At 35.8% G+C, this 18,275-nt stretch overlaps 1 protein-coding gene across 1 annotated transcript; it reads right to left on the bottom strand.

The window, feature by feature from the left end:
- Window positions 1-420: 420 nt before the first annotated feature.
- On the bottom strand, window positions 421-15,885 carry LOC121424690 (peroxisomal N(1)-acetyl-spermine/spermidine oxidase-like). The gene is made up of 6 exons (XM_041620436.1): window positions 15,476-15,885; window positions 13,736-14,299; window positions 8,689-8,978; window positions 7,452-7,587; window positions 2,643-2,833; window positions 421-911 (listed from the first exon to the last, which is right to left on the bottom strand). Exons 1-6 carry the CDS (start codon window positions 15,717-15,719, stop codon window positions 702-704), a joined length of 1,635 nt encoding a protein of 544 aa, XP_041476370.1. The 5' UTR covers window positions 15,720-15,885; the 3' UTR covers window positions 421-701.
- Window positions 15,886-18,275: the final 2,390 nt, after the last annotated feature.

Below are 18,275 nucleotides of genomic sequence, written 5' to 3'. Positions count from 1 at the left end.
ACCGCAGTGAAAGGCATACACGGCAATTTAAAGAAAAAACAATAACAGAATGAATAAAAACAAATGAATTGAAAAATCATATATTGTTTGTTGTCAGTTACATGGAAGTTGTACAGCCTCAGTTATTGTGTGTATTTATCTTAATTTTTTAATGCAAAGTAGTTGAAAAAATAATTTTTTACCAACTTTTATTTTCATACTTATTTTCTTACATGAGAAGAAAAGTCTGTGTTTGAAAATTAATTATTATCAAGGGCAAATGAGATATTTAATGCACTGTGCAATATCTTGGGGTCTTTTTTATCCCTTGTAACAAAATACACCCTCTTGCTTTCTTTTCTAAGCCTACATTGCAAATTTGAGGGGGCTAATCGAGTACAACATATTAATGTAATTTTGTTTTAAATAAATTTTATCTTTCAATTATATTTACATCTTATATCTTTCAAGATTATTCTTAAAAAAAATCAAACATATATAATCTTTAATACTGTTAATGTGTTAATGAAAAAAATTAGAATACATGTCCTTTCTATCTATATATAGACCCTGTGACACAAAACTTAGTATTAATTATAGGGCTTAATCTTATCAAGAATGATTACATTGATCATCATATGCAATCAATCTTACAATCCAACTGTATGATCAATCGCTAAGCTTTGTGTAAGAAGGTCTGAAAGACGAGAATGTGGTATAATTCAAAATGCAGCCAGGTTTTCCATCATATCATTCACATCGATGGAGACTTTCTTAGGTATGTTCTCATCATTATCATACATCACAGGCTTGGATGAAGCGCAGAGCTCGACATCGCTGATAATACGCTCTGCCTCACGCTGCCCGGACAGCATTGCACCATGGGTAGTGGAGTAGAAGGTACGATGGGTTGCCTCTCCAGCAAAGCAGATCTACAAGTGGAGTTAATAAAAAAGAGACTGTCATGTTATTGTAAAAGTACACATTACATGTACATGTATGTCAGGGGCAGAAAATGATCATATATATCACTTTAAGATCATTATCATCTGTAATCTCCTAATAGACTGCCCTTCAAACTGACACATTAGCTGAAGTTGCATTTTTATTGTGTTTATATTTCACAATTTTTTTCTCTTTCCGGTCAAATTCTATAGAAAAACACTGATCCTGATATGAGACAAGGATGGTTAGCCATCCTCATATGCATTGACATCTACAGGTATGTAAAAGACAGGTACATGTACATGTATATATATCATGGACAAAAGTTTACATTTAAATAAGAACAATCATAAATGGAAGAATAATAATTTTCAAATAGGTAAGACAATATACACTGAATATAATATTCTCTTTGATATTGATGTAATGTGAAAATGAATTAATAATAATGATTTCTGTATTTGGATATTCATGTACTCAACTGTGCATTACAATAAAAATGATGACGGATACATCATACATGAAATACAGTTTACAGTCACATCAGGGGAAAAAACAGACAGATAATCACACAATTTTTCTGGATATAATGCAGTTTCACCACATTCTAACAGCAGTTTGTTTTCAAAATACATGCATTTAAAATTTTTCTCTTTTTCTTTTACTCTTCCCTATTTTTACCCCTTTTTATTCTTCCTTTTCTGAAGTTCTCCTCCCTTTAAGTGTGGTGACATCTCAGTGATCTCGCACAGAACAGTGTACATGTATCTCTAAAGATTGATTAATGAATTTGTTTTTTAAATTGTCATTTTCTTTGCCTGTCTCTCTTCCTCCCCCACCATGAGACACAATACTCTACTAAAAATGAATGCGATTGTGATGATAAGTTTACAACATATGAAAAGATCAATGTGTTTCCCACAAACATGTACATGTAGATCGTGTCTTGCCCCAATAAATTTACAGATTGGTATAAATCGGTTCACCAACCATGCCTCCATTTCTTAATAGCTGTCTTTTCAATAAAAAACTGTATGTCCCAAGCAGTTTCCATGTTTAATATTTGTGTGCACTTCCAGTCGATCAAATCTGTTCAACAGGTTGTCAACATCAAAATTAAATCCCCAAATACATAAATCAGGACCTGGGAAATTGAATACCAGTTTGCTTTGGGGAAAAAAGGATGCCTTTGCCTTCTGCACTTGTGCATTTTTAACAGTCCAGTCACACAAGACTGACAGTACATGCATGCATAAAAAAAAATTGAGAGTGTACACGAGACCAGATTAGATTACATACAAAAAATCTATAGTTTCAACTTGTACAAATAAACTTGAGAAGAGAATATATCTTTCTTTCCTAAGTGTAAAGTTGATAGGAACTATTTTATATTCAAAATTCTAAATAAGTATAACAACAAGTGGTATTGATGTAATGTATATGTATTGGCTACCTACTGGTAAGAATTATGAATAATCATTGTATTTCCGCTAATGATAACCGAAACCCAAAAATATGATAATAACGGGGCAAAATACAACAAATGAAAATACAAAAACAGTTATAATCACTGTCAGTGTTTTACATGTATGAATATAGTCATTCTGTCTGGACTGAAAATTAATTAATTATATGAATTTAATTTTCTTTCAAATTGTAAATAATCTTCAGGATTGTCTGAAACACTGTCTAAAAATGAAGCTTTAAAATCAACTTACAGCAGGCCGATCAAGGCCATTCTTCCCAGGAATGCACACGGGTTCAGCTAAAGCATCAATATCAGCACCACTGGATCCAGCTGCAACATAGGAGTATGCCCCCCTGACATAGGGATTGTTGAACCACCCTGTCTTGTAGACGTGAACTGGGAGTGGTATGGTAGGGTTTTTCAGAAACTCCCGCAGAACATCTGGAGAAAGGAGACACATGAATATATGTACATGTAGGGGCAGTGCCAGGGTATTTTGATGGCATGTGTGTGGGGGGCAATGAATTTTTTTTCTTTCAAATGACTACATGAAATAGGGATATATTACATAAATTCAAAGAACCCAAATCTCTCCCAATAGTGTAAATTTCCTATACTTTCTTTTTCTTCATTTCATTTTAATTGCCTCTCTTTTCCTTTTTCTACTTGAAAAGAAAATTAGGAGGGGGGGGGGTGTACATGCATACATTATTTGGGCAAAACCAACAGAATCTGACAACAAGGGTACATATACATGCACTCCCTATGTACATGTACACATAGGCGGCGGAAGCGGGGGGGACGTGTCCCCCCCCTAAATTTGAGGAGGGGGGGACGGTCCCCCCCTAAATTTGTTGTTGATGACCTTTTTTTTTTTTTTTTTTTTTTTTTGCTTGTCAACTTATTTTCCTACGTCCCCCCTAAAATTTTTGGGTTGCGCCACCAATGCATGTACAGTATACATGCTTAATGTAAATACATGTACTGTACATTTATAATGTAGATCAACAGATATTCTATATGAAATTACTTTTAAAAAAATTGGCTCACAAACACCAAGAAACCATACAGTCAGTCGGCAAGCCCTGAAAAAGTAGCTTCTTTTATCCAAGTGATATACATGACTAGAGGGTTTTTGCATAGTTAATGAGCTTGGTGCGAACCAAAACACCTCTTTTTATTCGGCCATTGCTGCTCTAAATATTGACCAAATTTCATGTTTTTGGTATCCTTGTAAAGAAGAAGAATCATTCATTCGGGTCATGTGTTCCAATTTTTAAAAGGATGTTGTAATATAGGGAAAACATGAAACAAAATATTTTTTTTAAAGCAACAAAAGTTGTTATTTTCACATTTAATTTATGTTTGAGCACGAATGATTTTTAAATCATGATAAAGCTGAAGATCTCAGCTTTAATTTTTATAAGAAAATGAATTTTAGATGGGTCAGCATCCAGCTTTTCAGAGGCCAAGTACATTTAGCAGCTCAAAAACAAGAATACTGTGCTCTGATTGGTCATAGAGACCACAGACCCACACAAATTCCAATGTTCCCCACACTGGGCCTCTGCAAGGTCACACTCACCATGTGGTAATCTCTTCAAATTAACCGCGGCTGTTGTTTTGAAAACATTCAGCCAATCAGAACTCTGGATTTTATGTTACTCAGAAATTTCAGAAATCTCGTCTTGCACCTTGATGGAAAAAGCTGGCTGCTGACCCATCTAAAACATGCCACATATCAAGAGTGACATTGTAAGAAAGTATAGAGTTTGAGCTTTCTGATGATATAAATAATGTTGGTGCCTAAAACACAAAATGTTGCACATTTTTCAAGTGAAAACAGAGGAAGAAAATTCTGTTTGATGCATCTTTTCAGGTAAAAAATTCACTTATTTATCAAAATATTTCATTAAAAAGAAATAAGCAATAAACAAGAGTAACATTTACTCTTGCCCATGGTACAAAAATGATCAATATTACTCAAGGAGAAAGTGGTTAAATTCTTTGAGAAAGAAAGTCTCACAATTCACAAGATTTTGCAGGGTCATGAATTCAGCCATGAGAGGACTTGGATAAATCTTGCTCATTCACTCATTAACACAGGGGCTTGCCGACTGACTGCATATGCTGTCAGCTAGTCATTCAGTGTGTTTCTACAAAGAATTGTTAAAAAATGAATACCCGCATAAGTATCCAGAATTCCGGAAAACTTCCCTGTAGAAACAGACATGATGCGGTTTATTGACGAACTGCATATTAAAACACAAAATACGGTTTCTCATAACTACCTCTCGAGGTGTTTATTGGAATGTGAGTTAATGGGATTATTCGCTCTGTAGAAACAGGTTGATTTAAGGGATATATGGTTTTTTGATTAAGGAAAAGATACACCGTTTTTAATGATTCTCTGTAAAAACACAGCGATTGGATCAAAATTGATTGACTGTGAATTTGAACAATTACAATACTTGCATGACAATGTATCAAAACAAGTAAAATTTTCAAAATACACTCTGATAAACAGCTAGAGCAATTAATTCTACCAATAAACCACAGGTTTTTTGTACTTTGCCTAAAAAATTATAAATGGTACAGAAAAGCTGACTGCACACCAGATTGCACAATAGTCACACAAATGAATTCTTCTTTCAATATATATAAAGACATTTTCATGAATGCAACAAATAAAAAATTAACATCACGGCAGTAACATTCTTCCTCTTCTTTAAAGAACATATGTAGGGGAAGGCGGGGTAAGTTGTGACAGTTTTTGCTTTTTGCATGTTAAAATTGATATGATTTATTTTTGTCGAAATAAGTACCTTGCCTTGAAATTTAATTCTTCTGAAATATTTTCCACCTACATAAAACTTTCTATCCCCACACTGAAAGTCATCGTGACCTTTGAAAAAAACAATGTCAAATGGCTCAACTTGCCCCATATATGGGGTAAGTTTGAGCCACCTTCTGGGGTAAGTTGAGCCACAAAAACCATGTACAAAATGTATGAGGGGAGAACCAGCATGTTAATTTTTTGTTTAAAGTCTTTTCACTTGCTAATTCTCTATAAATACTATCATCCTTTAAAGGAAAAGAGCAGTCATGTAAATTTGCTCTTTTCAGCCAGCATTTCAATCGATTTTTATGGTTTGGTTTTTTTTTTAAGATACATTACCATAGGAATTACCATGGCTCAACTTGCCCCATGCTGTTTGGCTCAACTTACCCCAGTCCAAACTTAGTGCGATAATTTTGTATCCACACATTTATTATGCATCCATCTTATAAAAGACTATGACAAGAATGAAGATCCATACCTGGACTGATAATGTTGTTATCATGTCTTTATTATATTTAAAGACGTGTGTGTTTATATAATGCACTTATCTATTTCACACTCTTTTTTACTTTTTTGGCTGAAATTCATATTTTCCCCTCTAAAAAACTACTTTTTGTTTCAAAGCTGAAAACAATGTGGTGGGGTTGGGGTTATGCTATGGGTCATCAATGCATGACACCACCACAATATCTTACTCATTCATTATTGGCCTGGGGCTGGTGGCACAACTTGCCCCTATGCTCAACTTACCCCGCCTTCCCCTACATGTAGACCTACCAGAACCTATTCAATGGGTGCCAGCCAGAACTATCTCTGAATGAACACAACCTTCAGAAAACATTTAGTAGCAGTACCAGGGTAATAGGATGACCTCAAAGCCATTTCACCTTTTCTGAATTTAATAATAGGGGTAAAATAGAGTGCAACCCTGGACCTCTCTTTTCATTGTATTCTATCTTCTTCCCTCCTTTATTTCTCCCCTTTTTAGAAAAAGACACTTGATTCATAAAAGGTAGAAGATTGTCCCTGAAGTGCCACCCATGAAAATTATAAAATTCCAAACAATTTTTATTTTTTCAGGAGCAAAATTCCTCACTTAATGCAGTGAGTATTCATCAGGGAAAAAATTACCCAGGGGCTCAGGGCATTTTCATCCCTCCCCCCCCCCCCCGAAATGCTCATAATAGCCCTGGAAACTAAAGAGACCTATCGAGACCTGGAAAATTGACATTCATTGCAAGGTTAACATTATAACTTTTTAGAATTTTGCAAAATTAGGCAGTTTTGAAAAGTTGCCCCCAAAATTTGTTCTGCCTGGTTTTGATGAACATTTGAGTCACATATATGTAGTAAGCCTTTAATCAATGTTGGCAAAAAAAGGGTCTTCCCTTCCAAGGGGGGGGGGGCACACTTCTATATTAATGGGATTTTTACATTACAAATTTTATTTGTGCCTCTCAAAAGGGGGGGGGCATGGGCCGGCTGTGCCCCCCTGGATCCGCCAGTGACCGTTGCTTGATGGGCAAACTATCACTTACGAGGAAAGCTGGAGGCAAGCTGGATATATATAGCTATCTTTCCAAAGTGAAGCTGAGGAAAGATAGCGAGTATATCCAGCCTGCAGAGAAAGTGATAGTTTACCTCGTATAAACCTGAAATCAAGAGGTGATGTTTTATATTCCGCATCCAGAATCATTGAAAACAAAGAAACCTCTATCAATACAGCTCTTTAGAAGAATTTTCATTTTTTTTTTTAAATCGAGGTTTCCTTAAAAAATATCCATCGAGACGACTTAGTATGCATGTTTTAATGCTAGCGTGTGTGTAAACTGTGCAAAAGCATCCAAGATTTATTGTGACCTCACAAAGGAATTTTACTGTCACAATAGAACAATGCACTTTTACTTTACTGCTAGCATGTATGTACATTGCGTGCATCCATCAAGATCTTGCGAGATTGTCACTGTAAATGATGGAAAGATGTACCCCCAAAAAATTGAGTGGCAACGACCTCTTCATTTCGCTTGTTCTCAAAACTAATTCATAACACATAATGACCCTATGGGCTGAAAAAGATCAGCGAAACAAAAACGGTCCATCACTGTGAGTGATGATAGATGGGGAAACTACCCTCTATCATGTGACCCACTTCTGACCAATCACAAATAGCCAGATTCTTAGTATGGGGAATATAAATGTAATCACACGTGTTCTTACCTGTTAATGTCTTTGCTATGATATCATTATCCAGCGTCTCAATGTATTCAGCTGATTTACCAAATGTCCACACCTTAAGGAGATTGGATCGATCAGGAATCCGTTGAATGGTGTAAAAGTACTTGTACCATTCATCCTGTGAAGCAGGCCAAAAGAAGACAAACAGAAATTTAAACCACAAGTCTTATCAATTTTTATGTGTTGTATAAAAGTAGGGGAAAATTTTCCTGGTATTGCATCGCAATTTGCTCCACATTTTTGAAAGATTGCTATGCATTAAGTCTTTTGTATAACATATTTTTTACATAGGAATGTAGTTGAGAGCTTTTCTCTTATGACCAAAATGCTATTTAAATTTATAAAGCAAAATTATTCATTGTAAAGTGTCAATTTATATAAAGATGTTTAATGGAATTTCATGAACTTGGGGAAAAATCCCAATATATAATGATTAACAAAACTACACTTTTGCACATGCCTCCCCCCCCCCATCCTACAGTGTAAAGTACACCTGTAATTTTTCCATGATGGATCATACGCATGTATGTTGTGTTAGGAAATAAAATGTATATTTTTCTTCAAAACTTACAAGAGGAAAAGTGATATTAGGATACAAATCATTTCACTATGCATGATTACCCATTGTAACATTTCACTTTTTAAATTCAATCCATTCTGAAATGGATTACCGATACCTTATTGATTTAAATAAAAGCTCACTTTGGTTGGACAAGTCTTTCCTTTGACCCAATGCCTGCTGAAACTGGCGGATTCACTTATCAAATCCAGAGAATGCAGACTTCATATCCACACTAAACACATTGTTCAATAATATAGCACATCATCAAGAGCAATGACATGCATGAGGTATACCTTTGGAACAGTTCTGACATGTCTGAGGCAAAGTGAGGCCCTTCAGACTGTCCCAAAATGTGTTAAATAATAAATGCCTGAGAAGAATGATGTGTGTTTTTTTTTTCAATAAGATAGATACATGTACATACATGACATGTACATGTACTTATTCAATTTGATGAAATGAATGTCCTCATGGACATAAATGTGGTGTTACCAAAGAAACATATGCATCAAAGTTGATAAAACATAACTGATGCAGAAATTAAGAAATGATAGCAAGTTGAAGAAAAACTTTTTAACATTTTTGTAATAGACCAATGGGGAAAAGCGTTTACTAGGTCTCTACTGAACTTTGTTCAGGAGAGACAAAAATATTCACCTCCTTGAACTCATCCATCATGACATCACTGGGCTTGGCGTCCCACACCAGATAGATCCCTCCCCAGTTCTCTGACCAGAAAGGTGTCTCATATTCCAGCCAGATCTTCCCTGCAGTACCAAACCCCATCCGAGAGATCAGGTCCAGCTTGGGGGTTGGAAGTGGGGGATTAAACATGGTGACAGCGTGTTCCTTGAGGTACCCCAGTGAAGTGGTGACAATGACATAGTCTGCCTCAAACTGGTCTCCATCTTTACAGGTTATGGTCATTGATTTTCCTTCAAGTTCATCTTAAAGAAAATGAATAAAAACAAAACATACATGTATAGGCAGAGGTTGTTATATATGCTGCATACATGTATACTGAAGAGCGCTTAGAGACTTCTGACAAAGTAAGTATTAAGCGCTATATAAGCAAGTATAATTATGTAGACAAGAGCTTATTATAAAAAAAACAAGTGATTTTGAGATAGATCTTGCTTAAATTTATTCCATATTTTAAAGCCCAACTTAAATTTTGGTAAGATGTGTTTTACAGGATAAATTTTGTGATTTCACATTCATCTATTGATTGGGTGCCCAATGAAAATGGAATATCTACTTAATTTTTCTATATGATATTCCAAAGCATGGAGCGTGAAAATGTCAGGATATATATGTAATCTAATCTTTGAATCCAATCTAAATTTGTCAAATAAATGCCCAAAGGGCCCTTTCTTATTAAAAAAAAAAAAATTATTGCTAAGTACTGATGTTTGGTTCGTACAAATTCTTGCAGCAGTTTATTCAAGATATAGGGGGGGGGTATGGAATGGTAAACTGCCAATTCGCCTATTGCCAACTCATCCATTCACCACATCATGGTCTACCTTCATTTTAATCTACATGTAATGCCATTCCATCCATCAACATTTCATCTAACAACCATTTGGTCCAATAATCATTTAGTCTAATCACCAGTTCCTCTCTGAGACCATTTCGTCTAATTACCAGTTGGTCTAATACCCATATTCTTTTCAATCCTTTCGTCCAATGGTTTATGGACTGAATGGCTATTGGACCAACTGGTTAGTAGATGAAATGGTGAGTAGAAGAAATGACAATTAGACCATGTGGACAGTGGACGAATTGATGATAGACCAAATGATAGTAGACGAGTTGTTAATTAGACGAATTGGCATTGGACAAACTGAAAATAAACCATTGGAACATTCTGTGACATACAGTACATATATAATCATTTTTAACCCCCCCCCCCCCCCCATTTTATTCTTCACCCCCGTTGCCCCTTCCAAATTGTTTGTGTTTGTATGTATTTTTTGTACCATTCACTTAAAAACTTACATGTATTTCAACAAGCCTCCACTGATTTGTGGAATAATACATTCTATTCTATTCTATTCATCACTTCAGTATTCAATGTTGTCCACTGAAGCATTACCTAAATCCAACAATGAGAAGCCTTTAAAGGAATAATACTTTGGAGTTTAATTGGGTTACTGTCAAAAGATAAGACATGGATCTCCAGCTGAATCCCTGGTAATTTATAATGTGAATTCAAAGAAACTGTATCTTCGAAAAGTTGCTTGACTTAAGTTGTATGCATTGTACTTAGACCAAAAGCTTTTGTCTCTTAATTGGTAGTTCTGCTAAATTCTGTTGGCTCCACTCACCAATGGAGAACAAAAAATAAAAAAATGTTTAAAACTCCTCAAACCCCAGGGGGAAGGGGTAGTCAAATACATTGCTGTTCACATACATGACCAAAAAATGCATTTAAAGGACCATGTTTGGTCACTTTTGGACAAGGGCCGCGCGTGCACTGGTTAAGGGTGGTTTTGAAAGACTGGTCAATCGTATGTTATTTTTTTAAGACTAGCTAAACGTGCTTTTATGTAGGGTATGTTTTTCCCCATGAATATAGTTTTGTCTATTTTCAAGCTTATAACTAGCAAGTATACATTGTAACTTGCTTAGGGATAATTCTGGCGACAAATTGTTTAGGGGCCAAAATGTGTAAATGAAGCCTGCAAATAACTTGCTTAGGGGAGTATTTTGCACACAGAGAAAAACTCATTTAGGGGGTGTTTGGAAATAATTTGGTCACACATGTGTTAAGCAATACATTTGAATTTTATTCTTGGTAAGATCATTGTTATTTTGTCATTAAATTTAAAGGACAAGTCCACCTCAACAAAAACTTGATTTTCATAAAAAGAGAAAAATTCACCAAGCATAACACTAAAAATTTCATCAAAATCGGATGTAAAATAAGAAAGTTATGACATTTTAAAGTTTCGCTTCATTTCACAAAACAATTACTGTATATGCACATCTCGGTCGGTATGCAAATGAGGGAACTGATGACACCACTCACTCACTACACAGTATTTCTTTTGTATTTTATCATATGAAATATGAAATACTTTAATTTTCTCGTCATTGTCATGTGAAATGAAGTTTCATTCCTCCCTGAACACGTGGAATTCAATTATTTTAACATTTTGTGCTTCAGGCAAGGAGGTACATGTACTAATCATCAAATTCTTAAAAATTGAAATATTGTATAATTCAAACAATAAAAAACAAAAGAAATAGTGAGTGACATCATCGACTCTCTCATTTGGATGTAACTGGCTCGTTCATATAACCATTTTGTTAAAAATAAGCGAAACTCTGAAATGTCATAACTTTCTTATTTTACATCCGCTTTTGATGAAATTTTCAGCATTGTACTTTTCTGATTTTTCTCTGTTGATTCAATTCAACAATTTTCTGAGGTGGACTTGACCTTTAATACTCTGTTTCCTTTAACTTGTGCTTCTTCTCTATTTTACATAAGTTCTGTTCAGACTCGACTTGGCATTTCTATTAATAACCATAATTAAGTGCTAATTTTTTTTTCTCTCAATTGGTATTTACATGTACATGTATAATAATATAAATATTATGTAATGTTGAAAATGATGTATAAATATGAATAAATTCAATCAATCAATCAATATCAAAATGGCCCAAGTCCAATTTTTTGTGAAATAGAGTAAAATATAAGAAATATTTCCTTATACATGACTCATCTTGTGTATACATGTAAATAATAAATCTAAAATCATCTCAGAAATGCCTTGAATAAAAGAGGAATGTCTGGTATGAGTGTAAGAAAAGCCCAAGCCCAGGGCTTTTCTTACATTATTTCATATCATAGCACCCTCTCTCATTAGTTCTACTACATACTACAGATGTCTACAGAATGACCAAAGTCTCTAAAAGTAACCCAAGTCCACTATACATGTACAAAAGGTCCTGCCCACAAGTAGCATGAAAACGTACATTTAAATCTGTTTTATGATGTTCTCTGTTGTCTTTTGGCCAACAGGCCAAGTATACTTTAATTGCTCTAATGTAAAAAATATCCAGGGTTTTTTTTCTCAAAATGACCTTCCTATGGACTTGGGCCTTTTTCATATTCATATACTTAATAATTTTCTACACCTGACTCGTCTATAAGTTTTAACAATCATTCCAGTAAGAAGTACCACACACTTTTGCCTACCACTCTCAACCATCCTACTGTATTTAAAAAATAACTTTTGGGGCTCCATACTGAGAGATGTGATAAAAACATTCTTGTCAAATTCAAATTACAATCGATAAAAAAAATCCATCTTTCAACAACAAAATTTGAGATCAGTCTCAGCCAAAGTTCACAAGTCTTTGTAAGATGGTGTTTCATGGGTATGCAGGCAAGCAAGATTTTATTCTTTTTATTTCTTTATTTTTATTCATAAATGTTATGTTTTTATTTATCTATTCATTTATTTATTTTTATTCTTATTTTCTATTTATTTATCTTTTTTAGGGGGGGGAGGTTGTACATTTATATTGCCCTTTTATGAGTACTCATACATGTACATGTACCTCTTAAAGAGATATTGATTTGCCAATCAGAAAATTTGTCCTCATTTTGAACCTAAGTACATGTAACTTCAAGTTTAATTATTCTCAGTATGTCTTCATATCTTAAACCCTTGCCCACTTGAAATCATCCAGTCTGAAATTCTGCAGCATTACCTGTGGCCTGTATCACTAAGCGCTAAGATGCGTCTTAAGCATCCATAAGTCCGGTTATAGGACTTAGTGTAAGATGCATCTTAGCGGGAGTTTCACAAAGACCACTAAGACGCGTACCGTACTTAGTACCCATTTAACTAAGTTGCATACAGAGCGTAGCCTACGTCTCGTCTCGACGAGACGTAGGAACTGTTCTTAGTGTAATGTCATGTTTCCTAGTGGCCACAAACTGCAGGAGCGCTTCGACTTCGACCCTTTGGAAGTCCTTGCTTCTTTTTCTAGGCGTTTCCTAATTTTTTTGAGGAAAATGCATATTGTTATTATTTATTTTTATGAATTGCCCAACATCATGTCATTGCCTGTCTGTACACTACCAAATATGTTTATAGTAGAGGGGGGGGGGGGTAATGAGCACTATTTTTTGTACTCAACTACCCCCCCCTCCTCCCTTGAGAAAAAACAAAAAGGTAAAATTTTGGTTAATCTTTTGTTTTCGTCGAGGTATCAAATACAACTTCCACTGCATACATTTCACTTTCAATATTTTACTTCTATGTTGTCTTAAGAAAAAGGTTAATACCATACCTTCCCCATTATCCTCCTACAGTAGTCAAAATTATGTTAAAGTGACAAAATTCCTCCTTTCACTTTTTAGTCGCAGACGATGCAGACGAAAACTTGCGGGAAATTACTACTTTTTATCTTCACACAAGGTCGAAGGTCACGAAATTAGGCTTCGTAGACTCAAAATCGAGACGTTTTATTGTTGAAGACGCGTCGCACACAGGACTTAGTAAAGAACTGTTTAGTGGAACTGACGCACCAACAGGACGTCAGTAAGACCCGTCTTAGTGTATGACGCGTCGCAGCGACACTAAGTCCCGTTACACTAAGTACTGTTTAGTGAAACAGGCCCCTGGTGATCTTGAACAGAGGAACTGAAACAAGGGAGAGAGAGAGAGATATATCAACTCACCATTCCTGACATTTCTCCAGGTAATCTGCTCCACCGGTTTATTGTATACCAAACTCTCAGAAGGGATATTCTTCAGAAATGTCTCCACAAACTGGTTGTAACCATCAGCAAACGTGACATTGCCCAGGATCTCCTTGTACTCCCCAAAGTCCTGCAGCATGAGATCGTTGAGGTGGTTACAGGCGCTGTAGCAACATTCATTGATCACCTGAAGCCTGAAGACATTCGCCTTGATCTCCTTCTCCTGGGGGCTACCGGCCGACCTTGCGAAGTACTTCTCAAAGTAACGCTTCATGAATTCTCCCACGGTCTTATCCCCGCACCCCTTGCGCTCCTCCCGGTACATCCCAGCCTGGGTCTTGAGGAGGATCGCATCGTATATCTCAGCAACCTCAGAGAAGATGCTCTCCGGGACCCGTTTGCCACTACGTTGGCTGATGTTGTAGGTGCAATGGCGAGGGTCATAATTGCTGAGTTTCAGCTTGTGTTGTCTGGCACGGTGGTACACAGGGTTGCCCTCACATCCATGGATAAACTGGGCACCACCTTCTACTAACTTATCACCTGACAAAAAAAAAATAGATCAATATGCATTTACAATGTAGCTCTATCTGCATTAGACTGATCAATCTGCTGTTTCGGAGGGGTTTTTCAATATGTTCTGATTTTTATTGTCTTTATTGTATTTATTATTGAAGAAATTATTAAGATAAATTTATATCATATACAATCAGCTAACCATGTTTCTGAAAAATATGCTGGAAATCACAAATTTTGATGACAAACAAAGGACAATGATCAGGGGGTGGGGGCTCTTTGACTGCCGTCAGCTACAGCTGAGAGTACGGACGCACCAGCGGATTGGCTGGCACATTCGTACGGTGTAGCTGCGATGAAGGCGATCGAAAAAGAACCTGGCTGATCCTGATCTATTTGTCATCAAAATTCGCTATTTTTCCAAGTATTTTTTGGAAAGGTGGTAAACTGAATGTATTTGATAAGAATTATTCTTTATTTCTTCCCATTTACCCCATCAAAAAGCACTATTAAGGAATGATCAAGGAGGGTGCACCAGCGCACCCTTTTCCATAGACGCTGACTAGTTAAACAGCGGTTGTTTGCTCCACCATTACGAGCCCAATGGCCATCATCGGTCTATAGAGGGGATACCGCGGAGCCAGACGAAGTCTCAGCGGAGCATATCCCTGACAGAAATACATGTAGACCTATTTTCTATATCTGCATATAGAAAATATAATTTACTAGTTGCAAGCTGTTTGTATTCCGACAGCTAATACATTTTTTTAAAGAGGGGATAAAATGTGACAAGACATGTAAAAAGAAAAACAGAAAGAAAAACAAAGTTTCATTACTACAAAATATCCAAACATTCTATTAAAAAAAACAGACTCAACACAATTTTACCTAAAGTAAATTAAACCCAAAACAGGTAAAAAAAAATGGTTGTGCACTTTCTTCTCAAATTAAATATAATTATAAATAGAACTATTTTACCTAAATTGTGTTTTGTATTATCTCTTAGATTCTCAGATAAAGAACAGTACAACAAATAAGTGAATAACACTGGATTAAAAATCAACATAATAAAAAAAACTTCAGTCTTCAAGTTCAGACAGTTCAAACAAAACCTTCAATTCAGTTCAGCAATATATAGAAAATTAGATAAATTAGAATAACAGTGACAATTGCTATTCAAATCTTATATAATAATATATTAACCTAATTTAAGTGTAACAGCGCGTCCACCGGGTCGACCCATCGCTTCTAAAACAGTCACTCCGATGTCAACTCCATCACATTCCTTGCTGCGTAATATCAGGGCTTCTGCAGCACTAAGCCCCGCCAGCCCTGCCCCGATGATGCACACTTGTATGGACGGTCGAACAGACATGTTTTCAGTAGAAGTTGGCTGTTCAGATTGAACTGACAGCCGAGGCTTTGGTATCCTCTCCATTTCTTCCATATGTATTCAAAACTGTCTATAAGTCACTTCTCAATAGTTTCCATTGGCGAGGATAACTCGCCGAAACTTAATTGATGGTAAAAGTGTCAGATTTTCAGAAGTAGAAAAGGTAAGGAAAAGTAAGACCAGCGGAGTAGCGATAACGACACCGTTCGCGCTGGCGCTTTGTAAGGTACGATATACTGTTGCGTAGTCATATCAGCTGCGATGGCTTTGTTTACGACGACATTAACATTTTGCTTCCGGGAATTAATTGCGCAATAACGCTGCGGTAGAGATTAGTCTGCAAGCGGAGACTCATATTAGACATTTTAACCAATAACAGCTGCTCTAGAGTGAAGTCTAGACTCCGGTGACTCTATGCTCTGTCTGTGTCAAATTGGTAGAGCAAGCCACAGCCAATCTAGTCTCACTACTTCAGACTTTGCATTATGCAGTAAGCGAATTGCGGAAACTATATGGTCTGTACCTGCAGACAAGGTAGGGAACTATCATGACGAATCCCCAATGCCAAATCTCTGACAGATCCTAGGCACTTTTTGAAACCATGGACATGATAGAATTCTGACCTCAAATTTGGAAAATCTATGAGCACTTTAAAGGAATATTCCGGGCTGAAAGTATTTATAGCTTAACAAATTGACTTTAGAAGAAATGTTACTGAGCACATGCCACTCGAAATACATGGAAAGCCCATTGACCAGGTCAAGAAATACAAGTACCTTGGTACCACAATCACGAATACACTTGACTGGACTGAAAACACAATCTCCATTCAAAAGAAGGCAAATCAAAGACTGTTTTTCATTCGCCAACTCAAAAAGCTCCATTTGGATAGGTCGATTTTGTCCCTGTTTTACAAGTCTATCATCCAGTCAGTTGTGATGTTCAATGTAATTTGCTTCTATAGCAACCTTACTAAATCGAACAAAGAGAAGCTTGAACGTCCACGGAAAATTGCCCAGAAAATAATCGGTCTGGAATTACCCCCAATTGAAACTCTCTACAACGAAAGATTACTAGCTATAGTTCAGGCCATCTTAAAAGATCCATCTCACCCTCTACATTGCTATTACAACTTCAATAGGTCCGGTGTTCGCCTCTGTGTCTCCCGTACCAACAAAGTACGTTTTAGGCAGTCTTTTGTCCCAAATTCTCACGATGTGTTTAATAGTACAGTTGTCAGATAGAATGGGGAATTGCACCTAGCTTACTGTGAAACCCGCCCCCTTTTAATACTCACTTTTAATGTACCGTCTCGCAATATCCGTTCCACCCCCCCCCCCCGTATTCGGGCTGGATATAGAATCACAAACCAATTAGTATTTGAATAATTAATCAATTTATATATCTGCAATTGTACTTTTTCTATTATATTTGAAATAACGTATACGGCATTTTGTTTTTGTGTATGTAATGCCACGGTATTTTAAGTCTATTTTCATTCTTTATATGTGCATATCTATTTGTAATTTTTGTAAACCCGATGTGAAATGAATTTCCTACACAGGACAATAAATACATTCAATTCAATTCAATTTAATTCAAATAGAATAGAATTCACTGAGCAAAATGCTGAAAATTTCATCAAAATCGGATAACAAAATAATAACAAAGTTATTGAATTTTAAAGTTTAGCAATATTTTGTGAAAACAGTTGTCATGAATATTCATTAGGTGGGCTGATGATGTCACATCCCCACTTGGTCTATTGTATTTTATTATATGAAATTAGGTTTATTCAAAATGTTCCTCCAAGAAGTAGAAAAATTGGACTGACAACTTATTTAGTGCATTAGATATTGCTGCAACTTATTTCATTATAAGGGAGACATATTATTCACACAAGTATGAAATAATGAAAAAAAAATATGATTTTATGTAATAACATAAGAAAACGGAAAATGGAGATGTGACATCATCAGCCCACATAATGAATCATCCCTTTAAGTAATCAAGAACAGGATGAGTATTTATCTCAACATGTGAGCGCGAAGTGCGGACTGACAATGTTTGAATTTCCGACCCAAAACATTCCGCATTCTAAGCACTTTCAATTATCCTGAAATGGATGTGTATCTATCTAAATAATGACGCTTTGAGCGCGAAGCGCGAGCTGAAAAAAATGATACTCTGACCTAAAATGTTGACATTCTAAGCAATATTGGTAATCATGAACAGGATGGGTATGTTCCGACCCGACGTTATAACGAAAAATTGTATACAGAATATTGACAACAATATTTTACCTCAGAATAGGTGGGGAGCTATATTGGCGATAGAAGGAAAAGAAAGCAAGAGTATGAGATGGGGCAAGGAAGAAAAAGAAAGCTAAAGCGGAAGGAATATCATGAATATCACTTAATATCACATTGATTACTGTAGTACATCTTGGGGAAGCAGTGCAAAAATACATTTAGATAAGATACAAAAACTTCAAAATAAATATGCCAGGATGCTTTTGAAAAAAGATTATAATACATCACAAATATCTCTGTTGCAGTCACTGAAGTGGCAATCAGTAGATCAGCGTATAAAATATCAGTATTGTGTTTT

The sequence above is a fragment of the Lytechinus variegatus genome, chromosome 12, assembly GCF_018143015.1.
Source record: "Lytechinus variegatus isolate NC3 chromosome 12, Lvar_3.0, whole genome shotgun sequence".
Lineage (NCBI taxonomy): Eukaryota > Metazoa > Echinodermata > Echinoidea > Temnopleuroida > Toxopneustidae > Lytechinus > Lytechinus variegatus.
The sequence above is the reverse complement of the archived record's forward strand: the minus strand, read 5'-3'. Positions and strand labels throughout refer to the sequence as shown.

Bases quoted from the DNA above. Each gene is read 5' to 3' on its own strand.
- LOC121424690 (XM_041620436.1), bottom strand. From the start codon at position 15,719: ATGGAAGAAATGGAGAGGATACCAAAGCCTCGGCTGTCAGTTCAATCT. The intron at 14,300-15,475 runs GTTAATATATTA...TTTTTTTGTCAG, and splicing joins CGCTGTTACACTTAAATTAG to GTGATAAGTTAGTAGAAGGT. The intron at 912-2,642 runs GTAAGTTGATTT...CTCCACTTGTAG, and splicing joins ATGGCCTTGATCGGCCTGCT to ATCTGCTTTGCTGGAGAGGC.